This window comes from Piliocolobus tephrosceles, chromosome 3 (genome assembly GCF_002776525.5).
Source record: "Piliocolobus tephrosceles isolate RC106 chromosome 3, ASM277652v3, whole genome shotgun sequence".
Classification (NCBI taxonomy): Eukaryota; Metazoa; Chordata; class Mammalia; order Primates; family Cercopithecidae; genus Piliocolobus; species Piliocolobus tephrosceles.
The window spans coordinates 116,530,372-116,555,915 of NC_045436.1; the positions used below are offsets into that span (position 1 = coordinate 116,530,372).

The window sequence follows — 25,544 nt, forward strand, 5'->3', positions numbered from 1 at the left end:
TGCCTATAATCCCAGCTACTTGGAAGGCTGAGGCACAAAAATTGCTTGAACCCAGAAGGTGGAGGTTGCAGTGAGTCAGGAGTGTCCGTTGCACTCCAGCCTGGACGACAGAGCAAGACTCTGTCTCAAAAAATAAAATAAAAATAAAAAAATTATTGAGCTAATTTAATTTTTATGTGAACACTAAGTAATTCAAAGCAACATGTTATTATCCATTAGGGCTGTCTTCTGTATATGTATGTTTATCCAGACTGATACCTATATTGAGAAAGCATTGAATCCAATAGATTTTTATTTCCCAGTAAAATGAACATAGTACTTTTAATCATGAGCAAGAAGTCTTGAGTGTGATGTAAAAGTTAGGGTAACTTTTAGTTTTAACTAAGTTTTGGAATGAATTGGCTAGCAATTTTGCAGGAAATGTAGGGAAGATAAAATTGAATCCTATTAGAGATCAAATTGAGACCTCCTGGAGACATACATTTTGATTTGGAGTTTACACTAACACTTGAATAAAATCCTAACACATGCCTCTGAAAACCAAAGAGGCCAACAAATCTTAAAAAGTCTTCTTATTACGTTTACACAGTTGCTATTACATAATAGTGAACAGCATTTCCCTGTAAGTTTTAATTTAAACTAGTTAGGTCACTGTCTTTCCTAGCTCTAGATTTGTCCATGACAATGAACATTCCTATATATTACAGGTTTTTAGGGGCAGAGGGGGAGATTAAAAATAAATATTTTTAATAATACTAAGAATAAGACTGGTTTAGTGGCACACAGCTGTAGTCTCAGGTACGCATTAGTCTCATGTACTTGGGAGGCTGAGGTGAGAGGATCGCTTGAGCCCAGGAGTTAAAGGATACAGTGTACTATGATTGTGCCTATTAATAGCCTCTGCATTTAAGCCTGGGCAACATGGCAAGCCCCTATCTCTAAAATTAAATAAAGAAAAATTTTATAAAAATAGGAAAGTACTGTCTTGCTGTCCTAAAGTGTGACTTGAGAATGAAATCACTGAGAAAATCATATAAGTACATGTATCTGATTCCTTTATAAATGTTTCTTATACATGAAATTGGAGCAACAAAGCTTAAATATTTGAGGACATTTCTCAAAAAATTTTCAAATCTGTTTTCTTTGTTGACATTTACTATTTCCTTTATCCTATTAACCAGCCAACATAAATTATTGTAGTTCTGTTTGCTGTACAATTTCTTATATTTAAATTAGAGGATAAATGATTTTTGTTTCTAAAGTGCCTGTTAAATGGATATTATTTTGAAGAATAGCAAAAGCTGCTCTTTGGTTCTTTATTTGTATATATTCCTAAATATACCATGTCAATTATGTTTTTATTTGCACGCCTTTTTTTCCCCTTTCATGGATCTTTATTGCTTAGGTTTGAGTACCTTACTAAAGATCTTCATGTTTTTAGGAATTTCTGTAAGTGGGAATTAATTGTTCTGTGAGCCTGGAAACATCTTAATTTTGTATTATAGGAGATGCTGAAGAAATGTCATCTTTGTATGGAGTCAATAGTACAAGCCAAAGATAGACAGGCTGCTGAAGCAAACAAAAACGCCAGCATTTTGTTAGAGGAGTTAGACTTGGAAAAGGTAATAATAATCTTTACATGTGAAAACTACCCACTTTTTTCCATATTGTTTTCTCTTCTTTTGATTTGTAATCCGTTGTTTTTTTGTTTTGTTTTGTTTTGTTTGCTTTAAATTATGTACATGGTTTCTTTCTACATTTGGCTCAAATCGCAGAGAGAATTATGAGTACATTGAACATCATTAAAAGCTTCTCTTTGTAATGAAATTAACAACATTTTGTTATAGGAATTGCATTGATCTGGAAGTCAGAAAACTTATCTTCTAGTTCCGGATTTTAGTCTTATCTCAGCTAATGATCTCTTAATCCTCAACTACATCTGTTTTTTGATATTAGGCCTTGTAATTTATTGCCAGCAGGTTTATCACAAGTACCAAATGCACTACCAAGGCATAACCAACCAGTGAAATATAAATCTTGGAATGTCTAATGAGTACACTTTTTAAATGGGTGACTTCTCTTGTACTTTTCTCTTTCAGGCAGACTACAGCATCATTCCCATTTATTCCCATGGGGAGTAAAATACACCAAAACAGCATATAGTTTGGACAGTCTTATAGCTTCTTCACTCCCCTTTTCTGCCACATTTTCCCTTATAATTCTGTACTGTAGAACTTAATTGAATAGTAATCATAGGAACATAATTGGTTTGACATTGAATATTATGGAACTGCCATATCTCATCTTTTATAAAAAGGTCAATAGCCAGGCACAGTAGCTCACACCTATATTCCCAGCACTTTGGGAGGGCGAGGTGGGCGCATCACCTAAGGTCAGGAGTTTGAGACCAGCCTGGCCAACATGGCAAAACCCCATCTCTACAAAAAATACGAAAATTAGCCAGACGTGCTGATGCATGCCTGTAATCCCATCTACTTGGGAGGCTGAGGCAGGAGAATCACTTGAACCTGGGAGGCGGAGATTGCAGTGAGCTAAGATCATACCACTGCACTCCAGCCTGGGCAAAAGAGTGAGACTCCATCTCAAAAAATAAATAAAATGTTTTTAAAAAGGTCAAAGTGCCGTAAAATTTAACATGTACTGTTTAAATTTATAAAGGATATGCAGTGATAATTATGCATATGCATTTTTTGACTTGTTAGCTACATTCTTTTTTAACTATACTTGCTTTATTAAGCTCTACATTTTATCCTGCATTAATATGAATCACTTGAAATACTTTATTCTAATTTAAATTTGAAAATGCTGTTTCCTGAAAAAATGTATTTTATTTTGGAGACTCTTCATTTTTAAAAATTTCTGGTTTATATTCTGAGCAAATTAAAATTAGCTTTTTTGGCCATTTAAAAATGTTAAAAGAATGTAAGTGCATTAAGAGATATAATGACCACTATAATTACTACTTGACCTATTTTTATATTCACTACCTAACATTTATTTAATGCCTGCTAAATACTAGGCAGTATAATTGGGCCAAGTTGTGTGATAGAATATATATTTGATTCTTTAAATTTTTGATTTTTTATTATAACAGTGTGCTCAGTTTAAACAAAGAACAGTTGCCATCATTTTGAGATAACTGAAGTTAGAAATCTGATATGATTGATTTAAAATCTTTACCTCTGCAATTACCTCTAAGACCTTTTAAGACCCTGCAATGATCTGCCGACCCACTCCACTTCTTACACCTCTCTGGCCTTGTTTTTTGTTACTCTTTCTTTTAGTCACCTTGCACTATCCATACTGACAATCCTCTTTTTGTTTTGTGCTGTCAGCAGCATCTTCTGTGAATGTCCCTTAGATGTCCTCATGTTTTAGTTTCCTCTTCACAAGTACTTTTTGCTCTTCTTTGCTTTATTTTTCTCTTTTCAACATTCTAAATACTGTATTCATTCAAAATACTTAATTATCTTGTTTGTCTGTCTCTACCACTAGAACATATGTGCCACAAAATAGTGTCTGGCATGTGGTAGGCACTGAATAAATATTTGTTGAATGAATAAATATTCACACTTATCGTGATGGTGTACTTTTTTAAAAAAACAGAATCATGCAAACACATTACTCTAATACTTGCTTTCCCCTCTCTTAGTAACTGATGCATATTGTCATTTGATAGTGATTTTAAGTTACTGCAGAATAGTCCATAATAAGTTTGTTTCCAGTTTTTTGTCACGACAAATAAAGTTGTAATAAACACCCTTATACATATTTTTAAAATATTTTGCTCCTTTTATTTTTATGAAGTAAGTTCCTTCATGTGGGTCAACATACAGTAGTTCCTTTTTTTGTGGTTTTGCTTTCCCTATGGTCTGAAAATATTAAATGAAAAATTCCAGAAATAAACAATTCATAAGTTTCATGTTGCATGCCGTTTTGAGTAGTGTGATGAAATTTTGCGCCGTCCTTTTCTGTCCCACCTGGGACATGAATCCTTTTGTCTGGTGTATCCACTTAGTAACCCTCAGTTATCAGATTGACTGTTGAGGTATCACAGTGCTTATGTTCAAGAAACCCTAATTTTACTTAATAATGGCCCCAAAGTGCAAGAGTAGTGTTACTGGCATATTGTTATAATTGTTCTATTTTATTGTTATTGTTGCTTATCTTTCATTGTGCCTAATTTATAAATTTTATCATGGGTTTCTATGAAAAAACATATATATATATACAGGGTCCAGTACTATGCAAGGTTTCAGGCATCTACCAGGGATCTTGGAACGTATTTATTCATCATGGATAAGTGCCCGATAAGGGGGCACTAATGTATTTTTAGTTTAGCAGATACTTGCAGAATACTTTCCTAGTACCATCAGCAATACACCAATGTCATTTCCTTGTATTCTTGCCAGCATTATTTAACCTTAATGTTTATACTTTCAAGAGCCTTAGTTTTAAGAGAAGTGAAGAGAAACTTCTTTTAAATGTCATTGTGTATTTTTCCATAATATTGAAACCAAAGGTAATGAAGAATTCTTAATCATAAATTAATTCCATCTAAATTGATTCCTCCACATGCAGTATATACTTTTATGTGTAGTTTTGAGTGAGCATGGAACATATGTAAAATTTTAAATTATAGAGGAACCACTTTTTCCCTGAACGACAGCCCATATTTTTATTTGAAAGATTATCAGATTGGGATATTAGAGTTTGGTTCACTATTTTTTAGTTACAATTTACATCTGGGAAAATGTACTTCTTTAGTCTTCTGAGTTATATTACATTCTGGCTTCATCACTGGAGGTGGTCTGAGTTGAGATTCTCCATATGTAAGTTATTCCTTGTATAAAAGTGCTTCTTTGGTCAATCTTTCTATTTTGGAAAGTTTGGTTTATAAAAACTGCTGCAGTAAGCTGGGCATGGTGGTACATGCTTATAGTCCCAGCTATTCGGGAGGCTGAGCCCAGGAGTTCAAATCCGACCTGGCCAATGTAGTGAGAACAAGTCTCTACAAAAAAAAAAAAAAAAGAGATCAGTGGCCATTATATTAAGGCACCAGATTTTTTAATACTTATTCAGTAAACATTTATTCATTGAGCATTTACTAAGTGGAAGAGTCCCTGCTCGGGAGTAGTTCCATCTGGTCAAGCTATGGAATCCTCTTAACAGTTAATTACTTGCTCTCTTAGAACATTAATGACTAAGTTATGTTCTTGGCTGTTAGAATCCCTAGCAGGTATTTTAAACTTACATTTTTTATATAGTTATTTCACCCCCTTCACTTCATTTTAGTTTTTTTTCCTCTACCTTTTTTTTTTTTGTAAACTTTTAGAGAGCTAGCTAATAGTATATTTTTCAAACACAACCTGTCCCATTCTCGGTTTCACACGTTTCATTCTCAGATTATTGCTTTCTATCTTTTCAACTTTACGCTCTCTAGAATTCTACTTTTAATAATCCTGCCAACACCACCAGTACTACCCTTTCATTATTCCTTACTCCTTTCTTTCTTCTTATTCTCACATGAACCTCAGTAACTAAATGTGTCGAGAAAAAACAATCTTTACGACTAATTTTACTTGAAATATGTGACAACGAACCCTTTTATGCTGACCAGTAGCTATACTAGGTTTCCCTAGCCCTTTAATGCTGACCAGTAGTTAAAATGCTGCATTTCCTTAGTTTAATTTAATCTTCCGTTCATCTAGACCACTGTTTCTTACTTTCTCCCTTATCCTAAGAACTCCAGCACCACTTCTCTTTCACCTTCAGTAGGTGATCTTGCATCCTAAGAAAATTGAATCATCGGAAGAAAACTTGCAAAGACTTTCCCTACACCATCTATCTGCCCACCAGTACCTGCATCTCCTCTTCTTTACCTTTAATGAGAAAATGGAAGCATCAGAAGAAAACTTCCAAAGACTTTGCCTACCCTATCTATCCACCCACCAACATCTACACCCATATACTTCCTACCAGTGACTAAACTTTTTTTTTTTAGATAGAGCCTTGCTCTGTCCCCCATGTTGGAGAGCAGTGGTGCGATCTCAGCTCACTGCAACCTCCACCTCACAGGTTGAAGTGATTCTTCTGCTTCAGCCTCTGAAGTAGCTGGGATTACAGGCATGGACCACCATGCCCTACTAATTTTTGTATTTTTGGTAGATATGGGGTTTCACCATGTTAGCCAGGCTGGTCTTGAACTCCTGACCTTAGGCAATCTGCCAGCCTCGGCCTCCCAAAGTGCTGGGAATAACAGGCGTGAGCTACCGCACCCAGCCTAGATAAACTTTTGGTAACCAGTCCCTTCATTGTGTACCAGATCCTATATGGTTTCTCCTTCTCAACAGCACTGTCGGTAGCAATTCTCTTTTCTTTCTCCTGTTTTTTCCTTCTCTTGAATCATTCTCATCAGCATACATACTTATTTCTCCAATCTTAAACACAGAAAACCTTTTGACTTCAACCCTCTTGACTCAGCCTTTTAGCTACAGACCCATTTCTCTGCTTCCCTTTGCGGTAAAGATCCCTGAAGCGCCGCTTTCAGTCACCTCCATTTTTTTTCCATTATCCTGAATCTGTTCCTGACAGGCTGGCTCTCACTCCCACAACTCACTAAAATTAAGCTTTTGTGGTTTCCAGTGACTTTCATGTAGCTAAATCCAATGGTTACTTCTCCTCTCCATCTTTATCTTACTGAATAAGTAAAAACATTTGATATACTCTCTTCACTTGGCTTTCATGCCACTACAGGCTCTTTTTTTCCTCCTACCTGTCTGGATGTTCCTGTCTCCTCTTGCTGGTTCCCTCTTCTCCCCTACCTTTTAGCGAAAAGCCTTTTGACTTGTTACATGGTCTTCTTTATCCACTGGTGGTCTTATCCTGCCCACTAACTTTAAAGGTACACCAGTTGCTCCCAAATGTGTACCTCTAGCCCAGACTTCTTTGCTAAACTTCAGTCTCATATATTCAGCTAGCTACTCAACATGTCCATTTGCATACCTAATTAGACATCTCACACTTGATGTGTCCAAATATGAACTCCTGATCTTTGCCTACCCCAAACCCACAACTCTAATTGCTCAGGCCAGAAACCTTGAAGTCATCCTTAATTTCTCTCTATACTCCATTGTATTGAAAAATCTTGTTACCTTTGCCTGGAAATTAGTTATGCGGGAGGCGGAGTTGGGATGATCACCTGAGCCTGGGGAGGTCACTGCAGTGAGCTGTGATTGTGCTACTGTACTCCAGCCTAGGCAACAGTGTGAGACCTTGTCTCAAAATATAGATATATAATCTTAATCACTTCTCACCATGGTTCAAACAATTAATTTAATCTCGTACCTGCATTAGTCATTTAACTCGTCTCCCTGATTCCGTCATTGCTTGTAGTTTATGTAGCATTCTGAGTGATCCTCTTCAATTATCTAAATCAAATCATATCACACTTCTGTTCAGAGCCCGACAATGACTTTCCATTTCCCTCTCAGTAAAAGATAGTCTTTAAAATGCTCTGCAAGGCCTTAGGTTATCAAAGCCTCCTGATACTGTTCCCTGAAACTCATTTTCTACTGTTCTTAGCCATGCTAGCTTAACTTGAATATATTGGGTCCAACTCTAACTTAAAGCTTTTGTACTGGCTGAAATATTTCATGTCCTTCAGGTGTTCACTTAACTTCATCTCATGAGGGGTACACTGATCACCCTATTTAAAAATCAAAACCCCCCATTTGTCACCATACACACATTTTTCATCTCGTTGCTTTTTCCCCTTTTTTACATTGCACTTATCACCTTTTAACAAACTATAATGTATGCATTCTATTTATCTGTATCTACCCTCCTCTAACCAACTAAATGTAAACTTGGTGAAGGCAGGGATGTTTTATCCGGTTTATTGATGAAACTAGAACCATGCATAGCACATAGCAAGTTATCAGAAAATTTTTGTTGGATCTTCTCCCTGCCTTCCTTTGAAACTTCTTGATCTCTTTCTTCTGTTGATATTACTACTCTTTAATGAGAAATGAAATCTTGATGCTACCTTAAGGTTCTCACTTATTTTTACCTCCCATTCTTTATATCCAGTCAGTGAATTAACTTGGTAAGTTAACTTAGACCAGTATCTGGCACATATTAGACCCTCTATATATTGGCTGTATCAGCACTGTCATCATGATCATTATCATCATCACTACCATCACCTTTTATTTAGCTTTGGCAGTCTCTGTGTCTGCCTTCTGTTCCATCCACTTCCTCTGAGTGGTCACTTCTCACCCAAAATTTTGCATTTGGCTTCTTAAAAGTCTCCGTGTGTGTGTGTGTGTGTGTGTGTGTGTGTGTGTGTGTATCTGTGTCCCTCTCTTGTCTTCAGTATTCCTTTTCTGCTCCAGTGTAACTTTTCCAGTTTCACTTTTTTTTTCTTTTTTTTTTTGGAAAGATGGAGTCTCGCTCTGTTGCCAGGCTGGACAGCCGTGGCGCAATCTTGGCTCACTGCAACCTCCGCCTCCTGGGTTCAAGTGATTCTCCTGCCCTCAGCCTCCCGAGTAGCTGGCACTACAGGCACGCATCAATCACCACGCCCAGCTAATTTTTGTATTTTTCGTAGAGACGGGGTTTCACCATGTTGGCCAGAACGGTACAGATGTCTTGACATCGTGATCTGCCCGCCTTGGCCTTCCAAAGTGTTGGGATTACAGGCATGAGCCCACGTTTTTTTTTTTTTAATACACAGGTGCGATGCCTTACTTTCTCCTCAGAAGCCCTCAGTGCCTCTTTGTTGATTGCATAGGAAATTCTAAACATTCAGGTCCTCGTCTCTGATTTCTCCAGGCTCATCTTTCACTATGGTTCTCTGCTCCTCACATATCCCATTCACTTTCATATATCCAAATCTGCAGTGCAGTATATGTTTAGTCTGGACTGGCTCTCCCCAATTCCTTAAATTCTCATTTTGTAAAGCCTAACTCCCAAGTGTCACTTTGTTTCCTGAGTCCTCAATTAGAAATCATCAGTTGGGTTAGTGCCCTCTCCCATTCCACAGTGAAGTTGTTCTACAACTTGACCCTTTTTCTCAAAGCCTTTAACCTCCCCCACATACACTAACAAACATGACAACAGTTCTCCAAGAAGTAAAATGAGATTTAGGCTTATGAGAGAAAATATAGAAAGTGAGACTGGGTTTTTAGTTGTATTTTCTTAGGCCTCTGGACATATTTGAATCTTCATGGTTTAGTTATTCTTTCCATATGCTGTCTGGGATTTTCTATCAGTTATTAGCACCTCTCCCTATGCCTTTATCTTCAATTTCTACTGTTTTACTAACTCCTACCACTACCTACAGCTTCAGTCAAGGCAGAGGTACAATCAAGGTAGTTCTATCCTAATGGAACTTTTTCTCAAATTTAGTATTTTGCTTTTCTTTTAATGCTTATAATAATCTCTGTGTCTTATTAACTATTTTAAATTAAATCTCAGCTCAGAACCATGTGACCTGCTTCTCCAATAAACTAACTGTGGTGGAGGTAACCAATGGCATCTCAACTGACAAATGCTTGTTTTTTTTAATTTTATTTTATTTTTTGTTTGTTTACAGTTACAAAGCACGCCAAATCCATTTACCTCTTTTCAGTTCTTATTGATGCCCACTTTTATGAGGTTTACCAGTGTTGATCTGGCCTTCCTTCTCCCATTGGAGTTGCTTTCTCCTGTTTGTCTTCCTCTATCTGAGGAAGCCTCATTTGTTCTTCCTTTACCCCTTAGATATTCTCTCTGTCACACACATATATACATAAACTCTCTCTGTATATATATATGTATAATATTTATATATTTTATTATATATAGTAAAATAGTAGGTATATGTGTGTATGTATGTACACACAGTTATACCTTTTTCCTCTGGTTACCTCATTTATTAGTTTCAGCTACCACCTGCAAACTTATAATACCTCTTAAATCCTGTATCTGTTGATCCACACTTGCTAATTCTGCTTACTTTTAGAGCTCCATGCCATGTAAAGTTGGGTCATTTTATAGCCATAGCTTGGTATCTCCCCCCCAGAAATTTTCCCTAGGACCTCTGAATTAGTGCCCTACCTACTCTTAGTGAATTAAGAGGGTTAGTAAAATATATCAGATTATCAAAACACCAGTATTAAAACTTCAAAATTTAGACACTAGTAAATACTTACCTCTTAGGGTTAAACTCTGAAGTTCGATAATCCAAACTCAAATTACTCTTGCCAAAGGGCTACCCCCGACTGACTCTACACGCCCTGATAAATTTGCATATCTAAGACCCAGCCACACCCTATGACCTACCCAAACCTACCACCCCCATCAACATCTAGCACATATGTGCTTAAATGAAATCCTGGTTTCTGAATTAAAACTCCTACACTTTTAAAAAAGTTCTCCACCCCCAAATTCCCCCCAGCCCCCCACTTAAATAGCAGTCATAATTAGCTCTTGCTACCAGACAAGTTCAAAATTCCAGCAAAATGAACAACCCATCATGGATGAGCCAAAACTCTAAAACTTCATTTGCTGTTTTGAGCCTCCCCCAAACCATTTCTTTCCCGGGATTTTTCTGTCCAAACAGATATGACACAGATAAAATATTGGTTTTGTTATTCCTAATCCTGAAGTAGAGAGACTTAATATACACTTGTAGCCACAGCTACTTTGTTAATACGTTTTTCTGGTGCACATTTCACCGTCGTTTTCACTCCTCCTCTCCCTCTTATACCTACTTACCTCTTCCACAAAGTCAAAGCTAGACAGAACAACCACACTTCTCCCTCCTTCACTGAGGTCCACGTGGAGAAAACACAAAAGCAAGGCTCAAATGAGCTGAGTCACACATGCTCAGTTTCTTCTTTCAAACTCACCAATCAGATATTACTCCTCCCTTGTGGTGATCCAGGGAGTAAAGGTCATCAGTTACTGTTTTGTTCCTAATACTTCAGCAGGGGTAAAAGCTCCTCTTCTACTGATCTTCAGATTGGAGCTTTCTGGGAGTCCAGCATAAATTTCCAGGGTTAGGATGCAGGCAGTTTCTGTATCTTTAGCTTTTAGATGCATTCTTTCCTAAAATCCGTCTGCTGGGGAAAGTATGGGTATTCTGCATGGTTTTCCTTCAATGTTTCCCTTTTCAGGAACAAGACTTATCTCTTACCTAGCCTAAGGTAAGTATGTTGCGTTGCCCCAGGGTGTAAAAACCTGGTGGTGGGCCAAACTTTTCAAGAACCTAGCTGAGAGCTGGTTTGACTGTCTTGGGTTATCAAAATCTAAATTTGGCTTTAAAAAAAAAAAGAACCTAAGAGAAGGTTAATTTGAAAGGCAGGACAGAGAGTATCTAGCAAAAGCACAACACTTAAAAGATGAAGTCAGACTTTTTTGAATGGAAACTAAATATTGTTTGGCTTATGAATTTGTGAGGACTAGTTTTACATGTTGTAGGCTCCGTGCCTTAACTGACATTGTTTTGACACATATTTAAAATACACATAAAATAATTCAGAATGCTGGATTATGGGTGGAGAATAGTTTTTAAGAAACATCTTTTAGGTGACATGCAGACAGAGTTTAAAGATGATTTTCATACCTTTATGAACCAAGAATGAAAATTTAACAGTTTAAATAGTTTATTAAGATATATTTTTGGACTTTTAAACCTACACTTAGTTTTTTGACTGTGAAAGTAATAATGTACTCATTTTAACAAATAGAAGCAATGTATAGTTATATAAAGTAAAATTGAAAGACACCATCTTTCTGCTATCCCTCCTCCTGTTCCACCCTCCAGAGGTAGTCTCTGTTAGCCTTTTATTTATAACTTTTATGGGTTTTTTTCTGTGTTTATACAAAGCGATGCACAAAGAGGGTTCCCTTCTCTCATAAAAGTGATTATTAGTCTTCAGTGTGCCTTTTTTTCTCCTAACAAATGTAAACTGGAAGCATTTTCCCAAGTACATATTTATAATACTTATGGTGGCTATCTAGTATTCTGTTAATATATACTGTTAATTTATTCCTTCCCATTGATAGATTTACCTTGTTGCCATGTATTGCCATTATAATCAATTTGCAAAGAAAATTGCTGAACCCTTGAGTTTTTCACTAGAGATAAACATTTTATAGAATAAGTTGTTAGGATAAGCAGTTTGTAATTTTTCTTAGGAGCCTTTCAAATTAGTTTTTCTAAAATGTAAATATTCATGCCACAGCAGTACAGGAGATAATTCAGTTTCTCAGACTTGTGCTAATATCTGATGCTTTTTAAAATTTTGCCAAATTAATGATCAAAAAATGGTTCTTTGTCAGTTCAACTTACATGTCCTTAATGATTAAAAGGTATGTATTTGTTTATTATTTACCCATTTTAAAATTAGTCTTATATTGTTAATTTGATCTTGATATTGTAAAAATATTGTCTCTTTAGAGTGGTTTGAATAATGATCTTGATAAAACAATGAATTGAACTAGATGACTTTGAATTTTATGATATCATGGTTTCCTTATTATTAAATGATTATGTGACAACTTTTTCTCCAGGGTAAATTTTAGTGTTATATCTCTGCTTTATTGATCTTTAACAGTTAAGGGAAGAAAGTCGGAGGCTGGCTTTGGCTGCGAAAAGAGAAAAAAGAAAAGAGAAGAGAAGGAAGAAAAAGGAAGAACAAAGAAGAAAACTAGAAGAAATCGAAGCCAAAAATAAAGAGAACTTTGAACTCCAAGCTGCTCAAGAAAAAGAAAAGCTTAAAGCTGAAGGTATTTTCTCAACAACCATCCCATTTGTTTTATATTCTAGTTAAAATTATATTTCCTTGATTATCAGTCACTCTTGAAAATACACTTTTAAGTTATTAACCCCTTAAGATAGGCCATGCACAGTGGCTCACGCCCATAATCCCAGCATTTTGTGGCAGGTCAAGGTGGGAGAGTCACTTGAGTCTAGGAGTTCAAGACCAGCCTGGGCAACAAAGTGAGACTATCTCTACAAAAAAAGAAAAAAAAAAATTTGAATTAGCCAGGCACAGTAGCATACTCCTGTAATCCCAGCTAGCTACTGGGAATAAGGGAGTAAGGTAGGAGGATCACTTCAGCCTGAGAGGTTGAGACTATAGTGAGCCATGATGTGGCACCACTGCACTCCAGCCTGGGTGACAGAGCAAGACCCTGTGTCAAAAAAAAAAAAGAGAAAAGAAAAGATATATGCTTTTTTAGTTGTTGACTGAATTCCTCCCTAACTTTGTTAGGAAAAAATTAAAACCTACAGACAAGTGGACAGATGATAAAATGAATACCTGAATACATTACACCTAGATTGACAAAATTGTTAACATTTTACCATATATGCTTTATTTTTCTCTTTAAGTACTTCCACATATTTTTTTCTGAGCCATCTGAAAGTAAATTGCAGACATCCTGACATTGCACCTATAAATCCTTTTCTCTTTCTTTTTTTGAGACCTAGTCTTGCTCTGTCGCCCAAGCTGGAGTGCAGTAGCGTGCTCTCGGCTCACTGCAACCTCCGTTTCCTGGGTTCAAGCTATTCTCCTGTCTTAGCCTTCCAAGTAGCTAGGACTACAGGCATGTGCCTCCATGTCCACCTAATTTTTGTATTTTTAGTAGAGAGGAGATTTTGCCACGTTGGCCAGGGTAGCTTCTAACTCCTAATCTCAAGTGATCCCCCCTGCCTCAGCCTCCCAAAGTACTGGGATTACAGGAGTGATCCACCGTGCTGGCCACCTATAAATAATTAAGCCCACATCCCAAGAATGACATTTGCTTGCATCATCATCATACCATTTTAGGTATTATAAATGGTAATTTCATAATATCATCTACAATTCAGATCATCAATTTCTTCAAATGAGGGAATTATTTTTAACTAGGTTGTAATCAAAAGGTTATTTGGGATGGATGTATAGTAATCCTGTCCCTTCATATCCACAGGGAATGGTTTCCAGGACCCTCACAGATACTAAAATTCAGATACTTAAGTCTTTATATAACATGGTGTAATATTTGCATAAAAATTATGCACATTCTCCCATATACTTTGTCATCTCTATATTACCTCTAATACCTAATATAACGTAAATGCTGTGTAAATAGTTGTTATACTGTGTTTTTTTAATTTGTATTTTTTTATTGTTTTGTTTTTCGAATACTTTCAATCTAGTGTTGGTTAAATCTGTGGATAAAGAGGACTGACTGTATTGTGGGAAGGAACCATTGCCATGAAACCACCAAAAATATGTGCATGCAGTGTGTGTATGTGTGTTTGTGTTGTTTTTTGTTTTTTGTTTTTTTTAATTTCCCTTCTCCAGCCTTTTATTTTGAAAATTTTCAAATTACAGAAAAGATTAAGGATTAATATGGTGAACACTTCTATGTCACCTACATTTTCAAAGCATTTTGGCACACATGGGATATGTCTTCTCTTTCTTTGAGTTGTTTGCATGTAAGCTATACACATCACGTGAAATCACCCCTAGATACTTGATTATATATTTCCCAGAAAGAGGACATGATTTTACATAACTGCAACATTAAGAAATTTAATAATTATATAACAATACATAATATACAGTACATACTTATATTTTCCAAACTGTCCTCCAATTTTTTTTTTCTCTGAGAAAAGGATACATATATATATACACACACACACACACACACATTTTTTTTTTTTTAATTCAAGTAGCTGCAAATAGGAAACCAGAGGGAGAGTCCCAGGATGGGACAAATCATGGCTACCCCTCCACAGCAGAACAGGGGGAGGAGGTGCTCCCTACACCCTTTATGGTCGATTTGGGCCCCCTTGCTCACTCTGCTGCAGCGTCCTAGGGGCAGGGCCCCACCTTCCCTGGGACTGGGGTAGTCACTCACCCAGCCTGCCATGCCCTAGCCCCTCTTCCCCACGAAGAGTATCTTATGAGAGGGGATTGTGGGCAGAACAGGAGGCAATGAGGATGAACACTTGATGCTGGTAGCAGCAGCAATGACGGATGTCGAAGAATGGAACACTGAACAAAAATCACCACCACTGTCCAGAGGTAGTTTGTGAACAGAGGAAAAATGGAACCAGAACCTTGGGGGCAGGGAGGAGCAGGAGGGTTGGGAAGAGGCAGGGTGAGCTCCTTGTTATTGGTGCCCCTTCTGAGGAGGGGGAAATGGCCAAGTGGCGGAAGCAAAGTAAGGTTGGGAGAGCGGCCCCAGCCCACCTCAGGCGGTGGCCACAGAACTTGTGGGCCTCACCTAGACAATAAGTGACTGCATCTCTATCACCGCAATATGTACTCAGATCCCAAGCGAAGGGCAGGGGTGCTGGGGCCACAGTGAAGAGGGAGTAGGAGGCTCATACCCCTCCTGCCTTCCTGTAGCCAAAGGGGACTGTCCAACCTAGTGCAGGGACTAGGGGAGGTGGGAAAGGATGAAAAGTGTGAGCCCCACGTAGTGACAAACAGTTTGGCTGGGGGAATCCTGGGGCCAGCACTCCCTCCATTGGCCACACCTGCTACCAGGGCAGTGCAGTAGGGCATGCCAGGATGAGATGGGGCTTGGACCCCTTTTAAGGCCAGGGAACCTTCCCAGACCACACTCTGGGAAGCCAGAGGGAACAGTGGAGGAGCAGAGAGGTTGCCCCAACCCCAGAGAGCAATGTTGCTACTACTAAGGGAGTTGGGATGCAGCAGGTGCAGGGTGTGGCTAAGTGGGATGTTAACCTTGTCCAGGAGGGTACGTGTGTATGTGTGGGTCAGCAGGGGGAGCTGGGAACTGAGGCCCGGGGAAAACTGCTTCCCACTCAGCCCATGGGGGCCCTGCAGTGGCTGGTGTACTGTCTGGTGTGGTGGTGAGGGTACAGGTGGAAGATGGAGGTGGTGGCCGTAAGCAGTGGTGATGGTGGGCCTGGGGAAGGGGTGGGGGCGGTGGGAGCAAAGCAAAAGCTATCCAGTCCCAGAAGGAAGATGCTCCTTCAAATGAGGCATAGGCAGCACACACGGTCACTGCTCCTCCTCCGAGGGCTCCTGCGAGATGCCCCCCTCTTCCTCCTTCTCCATTTTTTTGGGTCTGCCCCTTGGTTTCCTTCCTGGAGTTGTGGTGGTTTTCCGTGTCTTGGCAGCTCCCTTGTTTTTGCTTCCCTTTGGTTGGCCCCAAGGTCTCTTAGGTGTTGACACTTTACTGGGCTCCTTCTGACTCCCTACCAGTGCTATCCTGGGACTCACCAGAGGCTGCTTGCGGGGCCTGCCCCTGCCCAACTTCTCAGTGCTGTCCATTTCCTGCCTGGAGGCCAAGGGCTGGCTGCGCTTCGAGCTCGACTCACTCATCTTCCCTTCTCTAAGGAGCAGGTGGAAGAGTGCTGGCTGGAATGGCCTTCTTGGAGCCACGCCAGCACCAGAAATGCCCCCCAAAACATTTTTTATAACTGCCTGCTGTTCTTTGAACAGAACGTGAGGACACAGAGTATATCAGTCCTATCCAACTCATTACCAGTGAATGTGAGAATAACTTACATGGCTAATAGTAGTAGAGTATCTCTCCTGAGTTTTTCTTTTCTTCAAGTGCTTATAGCTAAATACGTTCTGGGAACATTTAGAACTTGCTAATTCAGTGTTGCTACTTTTACAGATGAGCCTGAAGTCCTGACAGAGCCTCCAAGTGCCACAACCACTACTACCATAGGTATATCTGCAACCTGGACAACTTTGGCAGGTTCTCATGGTAAAAGAAATAATACCATAACTACAACCAGTTCAAAGAGGAAAAACAGGAAAAATAAAATTACTCCAGAAAACGTTCAAATTATATTTGATGATCCACTACCAATTTCGTACAGTCAGCCAGAGAAGGTGAATGGAGAATCCAAGAGCAGCAGTACCAGCGAGAGTGGGGACAGTGATAACATGAGGATTTCCAGCTGCAGCGATGAAAGTAGTAACAGCAACAGCAGTCGTAAGAGTGACAATCATTCACCAGCTGTGGTCACTACCACTGTGAGCAGCAAAAAGCAGCCATCGGTTCTTGTTACATTTCCAAAGGAAGAGAGAAAATCTGTTTCTGGCAAGGCTTCAATAAAGTTAGTTCCAATTTTTATTTTCAATGTTTATAGTGTCATGAAGTACCTTATTACTGAATGTTTTGGTAAAAAAAGTAAATTCACAGCTTGCAAAATAGGATTTTTCTTTGTGCTAAAGAAGGTACAGTTTCAATTGAATTGAAGAATAAGCTTTTGCTTAGATTTTGTATTAATGAGACATCAAATTATTTTTACTATGTAATTTCTTTTTTTTTTTTTTTTGGTTGTTAAACTTAGCACATGAAAAGTATGGATTCTGGTTTCGAAGGGGTTATTACTGTGATTCAACTCTGCTAAATATGTACCCTAGATAGTATCTTCTTAAAGTTGGCTCTTTAGGCTGGGCACAATGGCTCATGCTTATAATAATAGCTCTTTGGGAGGCCAAAGTGGGAGGATTGCTTGGGCCCAGGAGTTCAGCACCAGCCTGGACAACATAGGGAGACCCTGTCTCTACAAATAATTTTTTTTTTTTAATTAGCCGATGTGATGGCATGCGCCTGTGGTCCCAGCTACTTGGGAGGCTGAGGCAGAAGGATCACCTGAACCCGAGAGCTCAAGGCTGCAGTGAGCTGTGATTGCACTGTTGCGCTCCAGCCTGGGTAACGGAGCGAGACCTGTCTCAAAAAGAAAAAAAAGCTCTTTATATTATATGCTAAATATGAGGAGAAGTGAAAAATAAGGTCGTCATTTGTTATTTAAAAATAAGTTTTAAAAAATTGTGTAGTAGACTACCTTTATCATTTTAAAATTCTACATCTGTTTCGTATTTAATGTACTTTCCCTCTCTCTGTTAAAGATTGTCAGAAACTATCAATGAAGGGACCAGTAATTCTCTATCTACTTGTACAAAATCTGGTCCATCTCCCCTTTCCTCTCCAAATGGGAAGTTAACAGTAGCAAGTCCTAAGCGTGGGCAAAAGAGGGAAGAAGGATGGAAAGAAGTTGTAAGAAGGTGAGTAATTATTTTTCTCATTCTTTTTATGTGCTATATATCACAGTCAAGTGTTATTTACTTTGTAATTAAATTCCTCCTACTCTTCTAAAGGTTGCAGACAAACTCATGGTTCAAGGCTAAATCTGACCAACAGAGAGAGCCTGTGCCATATTTTAGATGAAAAAAAATTACATGTTAATTTGGCCCCTCAAAAGTATTGGAGTTTGTTTAAGATTGTGTCTTTTTCAGCTTTGTTATCTCAAAGCCTTGTATAATACAAAGAAGTATTATAAAAGCTACTTGTAAATATTTGATGAATGAGTTGGTAATGATTTTAAATTGTTGATCTAATAATAGTAACTTGTCTTTAAATCATAGGATAATTTTATTTTAAGGGTTTCAGGATAAAAATATTTTGTTTTGCTTGGGATTTTAAAAATAATATGTATCCAAGAGTAAGAATACAATATCCCAGAAACTTAAAAGGAGGTAAGACACCTGAAATCCGGAAAAAATGTGATCCTTTGTAACTCTTTAATAATTTATTTTAAAGAACTTTCCAGAAATTTCATAAAAATTTAAACTTTTGGTTGTCTGAAACAAAAGCTATAGTGAACCAAACTTAGTAACTACTGTTAATCCCTAAGTACAGTATACAGTTTTTGGTTTATTTCCTCCGTATTTTGGACCAAATCTTGCCCCTGTCGTAACTATGTTTATTTGTCTCTTTTTTCACACGCTATAAACACATTCTCTTGTTCACTCCTTCACATACACACTCTATTGGATTAATTGAAATCACATCATCAAAATATTCTCTGTACAATAATAAGAGATTTTTGTATAGATTTTGTAGATTTTTGTACAGAAAAATAAGGTTTTTGTATATGCATTTAATATTGTGTTATACAAATAAGTTTTTCACTAATTTGGAAATGATGATCACTGGCTGATTATCATGCCCCTTAGGGAAAAAGTAATTGTCAGGTAACTTAGAACAGGGATCATGCCCTTCCTTTTAGAAAATATGACAATTTTTACTACTTAACCATTCTCAATGAATAATTTACTTGTTTGAACTATACTTGACTGCTTCTCTTTATTGAGAACTTTATACTGTATTTCTTTTAGAAATATTCTTTAATCAGCTTATCAGAAATTTGGGCCTGACACCTGTGGCTCATGCTTATAATCCCAGCATTTTGGGAGGCCAGGACAAGAGGATCACTTGAGGCCAAGAGTTCGAGACTAGCTGGGCAACATAGCAAGACCCCATCTCTGCTAAAAACAAAATTTAAAAATTAGCTGGGCATGTGGTTCGTGCTTGTAATCTCAGCTACTTGGGGAAGGTGGGAGGATTGCTTGTGCCCAGGAGTTTAAGGCTGCAGTGAGCTATGATCACACTACTGTATTCCAGCCTGGGTACAGAACGAGACTCTGTCAAAAAAAAAAAAAAAAAAAGGAAATCGATATCCACCTTTCCTGGACCTGAATGTTTAAAATTAAAATGTAACTTTGCAAGTATTAGATGGATAGTGCTCTTTTTTTTTTTTTTTTTTGAAATGGAGTTTTACTCCTGTTGCCCAGGCTAGATTGCAATGGCGTGATCTCAGCTTGCTGCAACCTCTGCTTCCAAGGTTCAAATGATTCTCCTGCCTCAGCCTCCCGAGTTGCTGGGATTACAGGTGCATGCCACCATACCTGGCTAATTTTTTGTATTTTTAGTAGAGATGAGGTTTCACCATGTTGGCCAAGCTAGTCTTGAACTCCCGACCTCAGGTGAACAACCCGCCTTGGCCTCCCAAAGTGCTGGGATTACAGGCGTGAGCCATCGTGCCCAGCCTCAGATTTTGCTTTTTAAATTCTAGTAGGATTTTCTTTTTCCGGACATTATTAAAGATTTTTAGAAAGTTTTCATATTTGTGGATAGTCATTTTAATGCTGCTAGAAGAATACAGGGAAGTAATGAATTTTTTTTTCTTTTTTCCTGAGAAGGAGCCTTACTCTGTCGCCCAGGATGAAGTGCAGTGGTGCAATCTCAGTCCACGGCAACCTTCACCTCCTGGGTTCAAGTGATTCTCCTGCTTCAGCCTCCTAAGTAGCTGGGATTACAGGCGCACACCACCATGCCTGGCTAATTTTTGTATTTTTTTCAGTAGAGATGGGATTTCACTATGTTGGCCAGGCTGGTCTCGAACTCCTAACATCAAGTGATCCGCCTGCCTCAGCCTCCCAAAGTGCTGGGATTTACAGGCGTGAGCCACCACACCCAGTCATGAATTTTTAGTATCACTCTTTGAGTTATATATATTAGAGACTAAAAAAAAGCATATGAGTAAAGCACCAAAGGGGCCCACAAGAAGTCCTTCTTGACTCTTGAGGCTAGATTAGATACCCAAACAGCATATATATACACATACATATATAATATATATACACACATATAGATATCTACATATATATGTGTGTGTATATATATTATACGTGTGTGCATGTGTGTGTACACACTATTGCAACACATGACGTGGTGTTTTCATAATTAGTGTGTACATAGTCTATATATGTGGGCAGAAATCCATGTCTGTCTTATTTACCATTAGTATTTGCATTAGCACAGCACGTGTCTACATAGTATGTGCTTAACAGATACAAGTCAAGAATGATAATCAACAAAGCAAACAATCTTTGATAATGAGATGAGAAGCTATAATAAAGCTTACCTGTCTGTTGCTCCTGATGACCTTTTCTCTGTTCATCTAGAATAGATGAGGCTTATTCAACAATATTCTGTATTTATAGAAAAACATTTTAGTAATACTCTTTCCCCTTTTTAAAATTACAATAACTATTGTTAATGATTAATCTTAATTTATATATACAACTTTTAAACAGATCAAAGAAAGTGTCTGTTCCATCAACTGTGATATCCAGAGTGATTGGAAGAGGAGGCTGTAATATCAATGCTATTCGGGAGTTTACTGGTGCACACATAGATATCGATAAACAGAAAGACAAGACTGGAGACCGGATAATCACTATAAGGCAAAACTTTGTCTCTTACATTTTCTTCCTTTATTTTATTGCACTGTAGCTTAATGAAATATAGCCATATGAATTTTCAGTTGAACTTTGTGTTACATAGTATACTTTTTAAAATGGGAATTTTATTAGTGTTTGAGAAGATAAACTTTATACTTTTCTTTTTTCCTAGTTAATACACTTTTGTGAAGTGTTTTAGAGACTTTTATAGGAATTTTGTATGCATGTGTAGCAAAGGTTTAAATAAATAGTTTCTGTACATAAACTGTTTATATGACATTCTTAAAAATTTGTTCTGAGACTTTCAGGGAGGACGTTTCTAACATTTTAAGCAGTGGGTTTTTGTCTTTCTCAAATAACCTTTGAGATTTGTAACTCTGAGATTGTGTCTTTAGAATTTGAGTTCAGATTTGAATCTGAAGTGAAGATACAACTTATCTTGAATAACCCATCGAGTATGTCTATGCCTGAACATTCTTAAAATAAAAGTGATGTTCTAAGAAATCATAAGAATGTAGGAAGCTATATTTAATTACTTTAAAGTAAATTCAAGTTCCTTTGAAAAAGAGTTTTATATTTTTTAGATGGCAGATACAAGTTTGTTTGTGTGAGGCAGATGCCCCTTTGCATTATATGTAAGGGCTAACAGTTACATCATACCTCAAAAATAAGAAAGCAAGTAGCCATCTCAATTGTATTCATTGTCCTCTCCTTCTGAGTGGTTTTTCCCTGGGTAGTTGGGTAGCCACAGCCCATCTTATCTAGAAAAGAGGAAACTAGATACCCTTTATTGGTAATTTCTCCTTTGTGTTTCCATAAATACAAAATATTTTCCTGAAGATCCAGCACTAAGGTTTTATATGGCTATTTTTGGCACTATCAGGATTCCTGCCTCATTTTAAGACATCTTCCCAGAGGAGTTACAATAATTATCCTGCTAATAGAAAAACTATTAATGAATTTTTAGTAGATGGAGTCATCCCAGATACCAAGATTTAAAATAAAATACTGTTTTCTTACTCGGTTTTATTATTTTCCTTGTTTACTTGTATTATTTTTAGTGTTGATTAACTGTTTCAATATTTTTAGTATTAAATGTTTCAGTAACACTGTGGATTACATAGGCTTTTATGTGCAGTGGTTTTTCTAACTGTAGTGTATTTTACAGTAGGAAAATGGTTTCTTAGTCTAAGGAAACAATAGTGAAATGTATTTTTGAAAAATAAGTCATTTACTATTCCTCTGAAAAATAAAAGTAGTAATTCAGGACAGTTTATCACTTTGTTTGTAGAATGCCTCAAGAATGGTAAGAAAATGGCTGCCCAGCTTTTGTTATCTGTCCTTTGTATGTGTGTATGTATGTACACACAAAACTGTGTGTGTGTTTGTGTACATACATACGTATTAAAAACGCTTTACATACTCAAAAGTAGGGGTGATTGTACTTAATTTTTTTTCTCGATTTATAGGGGTGGCACTGAATCGACAAGACAAGCAACTCAATTGATTAATGCTTTGATCAAGGATCCAGACAAAGAAATTGATGAACTTATTCCAAAGAATCGTTTGAAAAGCTCCTCAGCAAATTCCAAAATAGGGTCATCAGCACCTACCACCACTGCTGCTAACACTTCCTTAATGGGAATTAAAATGACAACTGTAGCTCTTTCATCAACATCTCAAACTGCCACAGCACTCACTGTGCCTGCAATTTCTTCTGCATCCACTCACAAAACCATTAAGAACCCAGTGAATAATGTGAGGCCTGGTTTTCCAGTTTCTCTTCCATTAGCATATCCTCCTCCACAGTTTGCACATGCTTTGCTTGCTGCTCAGACTTTCCAGCAGATCCGTCCACCAAGGTTGCCCATGACCCACTTTGGAGGTACTTTTCCACCAGCTCAATCCACTTGGGGTCCTTTTCCTGTCAGGCCTTTGAGCCCTGCCAGAGCTACTAACTCGCCTAAGCCTCACATGGTGCCTCGCCATAGCAATCAGAATAGCAGTGGTTCTCAGGTGAATTCAGCAGGTTCTTTAACTTCAAGCCCAACAACTACAACCAGTTCATCAGCTTCAACGGTGCCTGGTACATCTACAAATGGCAGTCCAAGTTCACCTTCTGTCCGAAGGCAGCTTTTTGTCACAGTTGTGAAGACATCCAATGCCACCACAACAACAGTCACAACCACGGCAAGCAACAACAGCACTGCACCCACAAATGCCACATATCCTATGCCTACTGCCAAAGAACACTATCCAGTATCATCCCCATCTTCCCCATCACCACCAGCCCAGCCAGGAGGGGTTTCTAGAAACAGCCCTTTGGATTGTGGATCAGCATCTCCAAATAAAGTGGCATCTTCCTCCGAACAGGAAGCGGGTAGTCCACCAGTAGTAGAAACAACAAACACTAGACCTCCAAACAGCAGCAGTTCTTCTGGGAGTTCATCAGCTCATTCTAATCAGCAACAACCTCCGGGATCTGTTTCTCAGGAACCAAGACCACCTCTTCAGCAGTCTCAGGTTCCTCCCCCCGAAGTTAGAATGACTGTTCCCCCTTTAGCAACAAGTTCTGCTCCAGTGGCGGTGCCTTCTACTGCCCCAGTGACTTACCCTATGCCTCAGACACAAATAGGATGCCCCCAGCCTACTCCTAAAATGGAAACCCCTGCTATTAGACCACCCCCTCATGGCACAACTGCCCCTCACAAGAATTCAGCTTCAGTGCAAAATTCATCTGTTGCAGTCCTCAGTGTCAATCACATTAAAAGACCTCACAGTGTTCCCTCTTCTGTCCAGCTACCTTCGACCTTAAGTACACAAAGTGCTTGTCAGAATTCAGTACATCCAGCAAATAAGCCTATTGCTCCCAATTTCAGTGCCCCCTTACCATTTGGGCCCTTTAGCACATTGTTTGAAAACAGCCCTACTTCTGCTCATGCCTTCTGGGGAGGATCTGTTGTTTCATCTCAGTCAACACCAGAATCTATGCTATCAGGAAAATCCTCATATTTGCCAAATTCAGATCCTTTACATCAGTCTGATACTTCCAAAGCTCCAGGTTTTAGACCACCATTACAGAGACCTGCTCCAAGTCCCTCAGGTGAGTTTATATTTTCTGACATTCTGCAGCTGTTCATGTGCACAAATGATGTGAAAATTCTTGGTCATTTTCTAATATTTTTACTCTGGGCGATATAGACAAAGATTGTTGGATTTAGTTGACTCACATGCTGTTGTTTGTGTTTAGTATGGTGTTATTTTTTTATTTTTTTTATTTTTATTTTTTTGGAGATAGAGCCTCCCTCTGTCGCCCAGGCTGGAGTGCGGTGGCCGGATCTCAGCTCACTGCAAGCTCCGCCTCCCGGGTTTACGCCATTCTCCTGCCTCAGCCTCCCGAGTGGCTGGGACTACAGACGCCCGCCACCTCGCCCGGCTAGTTTTTTGTATTTTTTAGTAGAGACGGGGTTTCACTGTGTTAGCCAGGATGGTCTCGATCTCCTGACCTCGTGATCCGCCCGTCTCGGCCTCCCAAAGTGCTGGGATTACAGGCTTGAGCCACCACGCCCTGCCTAGTATGGTGTTATTTTTAAAAATCTGTTAAAAAGCTACAATAGGTTTTTATTTAATTTTCCATAAATAAGCCTTCTGATCAGGCAGCGGGTTTTTTGTTTGTTTGTTTTTGAGACAGAATCTCACTCTGTTGCCCAGGCTGGAGTGCAGTGGCGTGATCTCAGCTCACCGCAACCTCTGCCTCCCAGATTCAGGTGATTCTGAATCTGCTGCAGCCTCCCGAGTAGCTGGGATTACAGACATGCACCACCATGCCTGGCTAATTTTTGTATTTTTACTGGAGACGGGGTTTCACCATGTTGGCCAAGCTGGTCTCAAACTCCCAACCTCAGGTGATCCACCCACCTCAGCCTCCCAAAGTGCAGGGATTACAGGCGTGAGCCACAGCACCTGGCCTAGGTGTGTTTTTCTCTCTCAGAAGTCTCTTATGTTTTAATTTAATAAAGTACTGTCACCAAAAGTTTATGTTTATTACAAATACCAAATAACAGATTTTAAAAATTGGGTTTTATTTCGCATTTTTTTTTGTTTCTAAAATAATTTTTAAAGTAGAGCTACACAGTCTCATATGGTAGCCAATAACCATGTGTACTTTTTAAATTTAAATTAATGAAAATTTTAAAAATAAAAAATTAGCTTCTTAGGCTACCCATATTTCAACCGCTTAAAAAACACTTGTGGCTGGTAGCTACCATATTGGACAGCAAAGATCTAGAACATTTCTATTATCCAAATTTCTACTGGGACAACACTGATATATGTAGAAGATATAAAGATCTCCTGATTGTAAGCTATTGCTTTTTTTAAAAAAACTTTTTACTTTGAAATATTTTTAGATTTGTAGAAGAGTTTTATAATTTCTCAGCTTCCCTTCATGTGACC

General features: G+C 38.3%; 2 protein-coding genes and 1 long non-coding RNA gene across 8 annotated transcripts in view; 1 reads left to right on the forward strand and 2 right to left on the reverse strand.

Annotated features, from left to right (window-relative positions):
* The window catches only part of ANKRD17 (ankyrin repeat domain 17), a 183,452-nt gene that overhangs the window by 142,692 nt on the left and 15,216 nt on the right, over positions 1-25,544 (forward strand). For all 6 annotated transcript variants that reach the window (XM_023198491.3, XM_023198497.3, XM_023198492.2 and 3 more), the window contains 6 exons: positions 1,506-1,622; positions 12,627-12,798; positions 16,666-17,113; positions 17,913-18,068; positions 20,943-21,092; positions 22,559-24,192. In XM_023198491.3, the coding sequence (XP_023054259.1) occupies positions 1,506-1,622; positions 12,627-12,798; positions 16,666-17,113; positions 17,913-18,068; positions 20,943-21,092; positions 22,559-24,192 (2,677 nt within the window). The remainder of the gene's footprint in view (positions 1-1,505; positions 1,623-12,626; positions 12,799-16,665; positions 17,114-17,912; positions 18,069-20,942; positions 21,093-22,558; positions 24,193-25,544) is intronic.
* On the reverse strand, positions 4,679-10,274 carry LOC111531278. The gene is made up of 3 exons (XR_002728215.2): positions 10,218-10,274; positions 7,369-7,451; positions 4,679-5,032 (listed from the first exon to the last, which is right to left on the reverse strand). It is a non-coding gene; the product is annotated as an uncharacterized LOC111531278 (long non-coding RNA).
* LOC111531277 (high mobility group protein HMG-I/HMG-Y-like) lies at positions 16,040-16,503 on the reverse strand. The gene has a single exon (XM_023198498.3). The coding sequence runs from the start codon at positions 16,362-16,364 to the stop codon at positions 16,041-16,043; it is 324 nt and encodes a 107-aa protein (XP_023054266.2). The 5' UTR covers positions 16,365-16,503; the 3' UTR covers position 16,040.

What these genes read in the sequence shown, in the direction of transcription:
- LOC111531277 (XM_023198498.3), bottom strand. Translation starts at nt 16,364, where the DNA reads ATGAGTGAGTCGAGCTCGAAGCGCAGCCAGCCCTTGGCCTCCAGGCAG.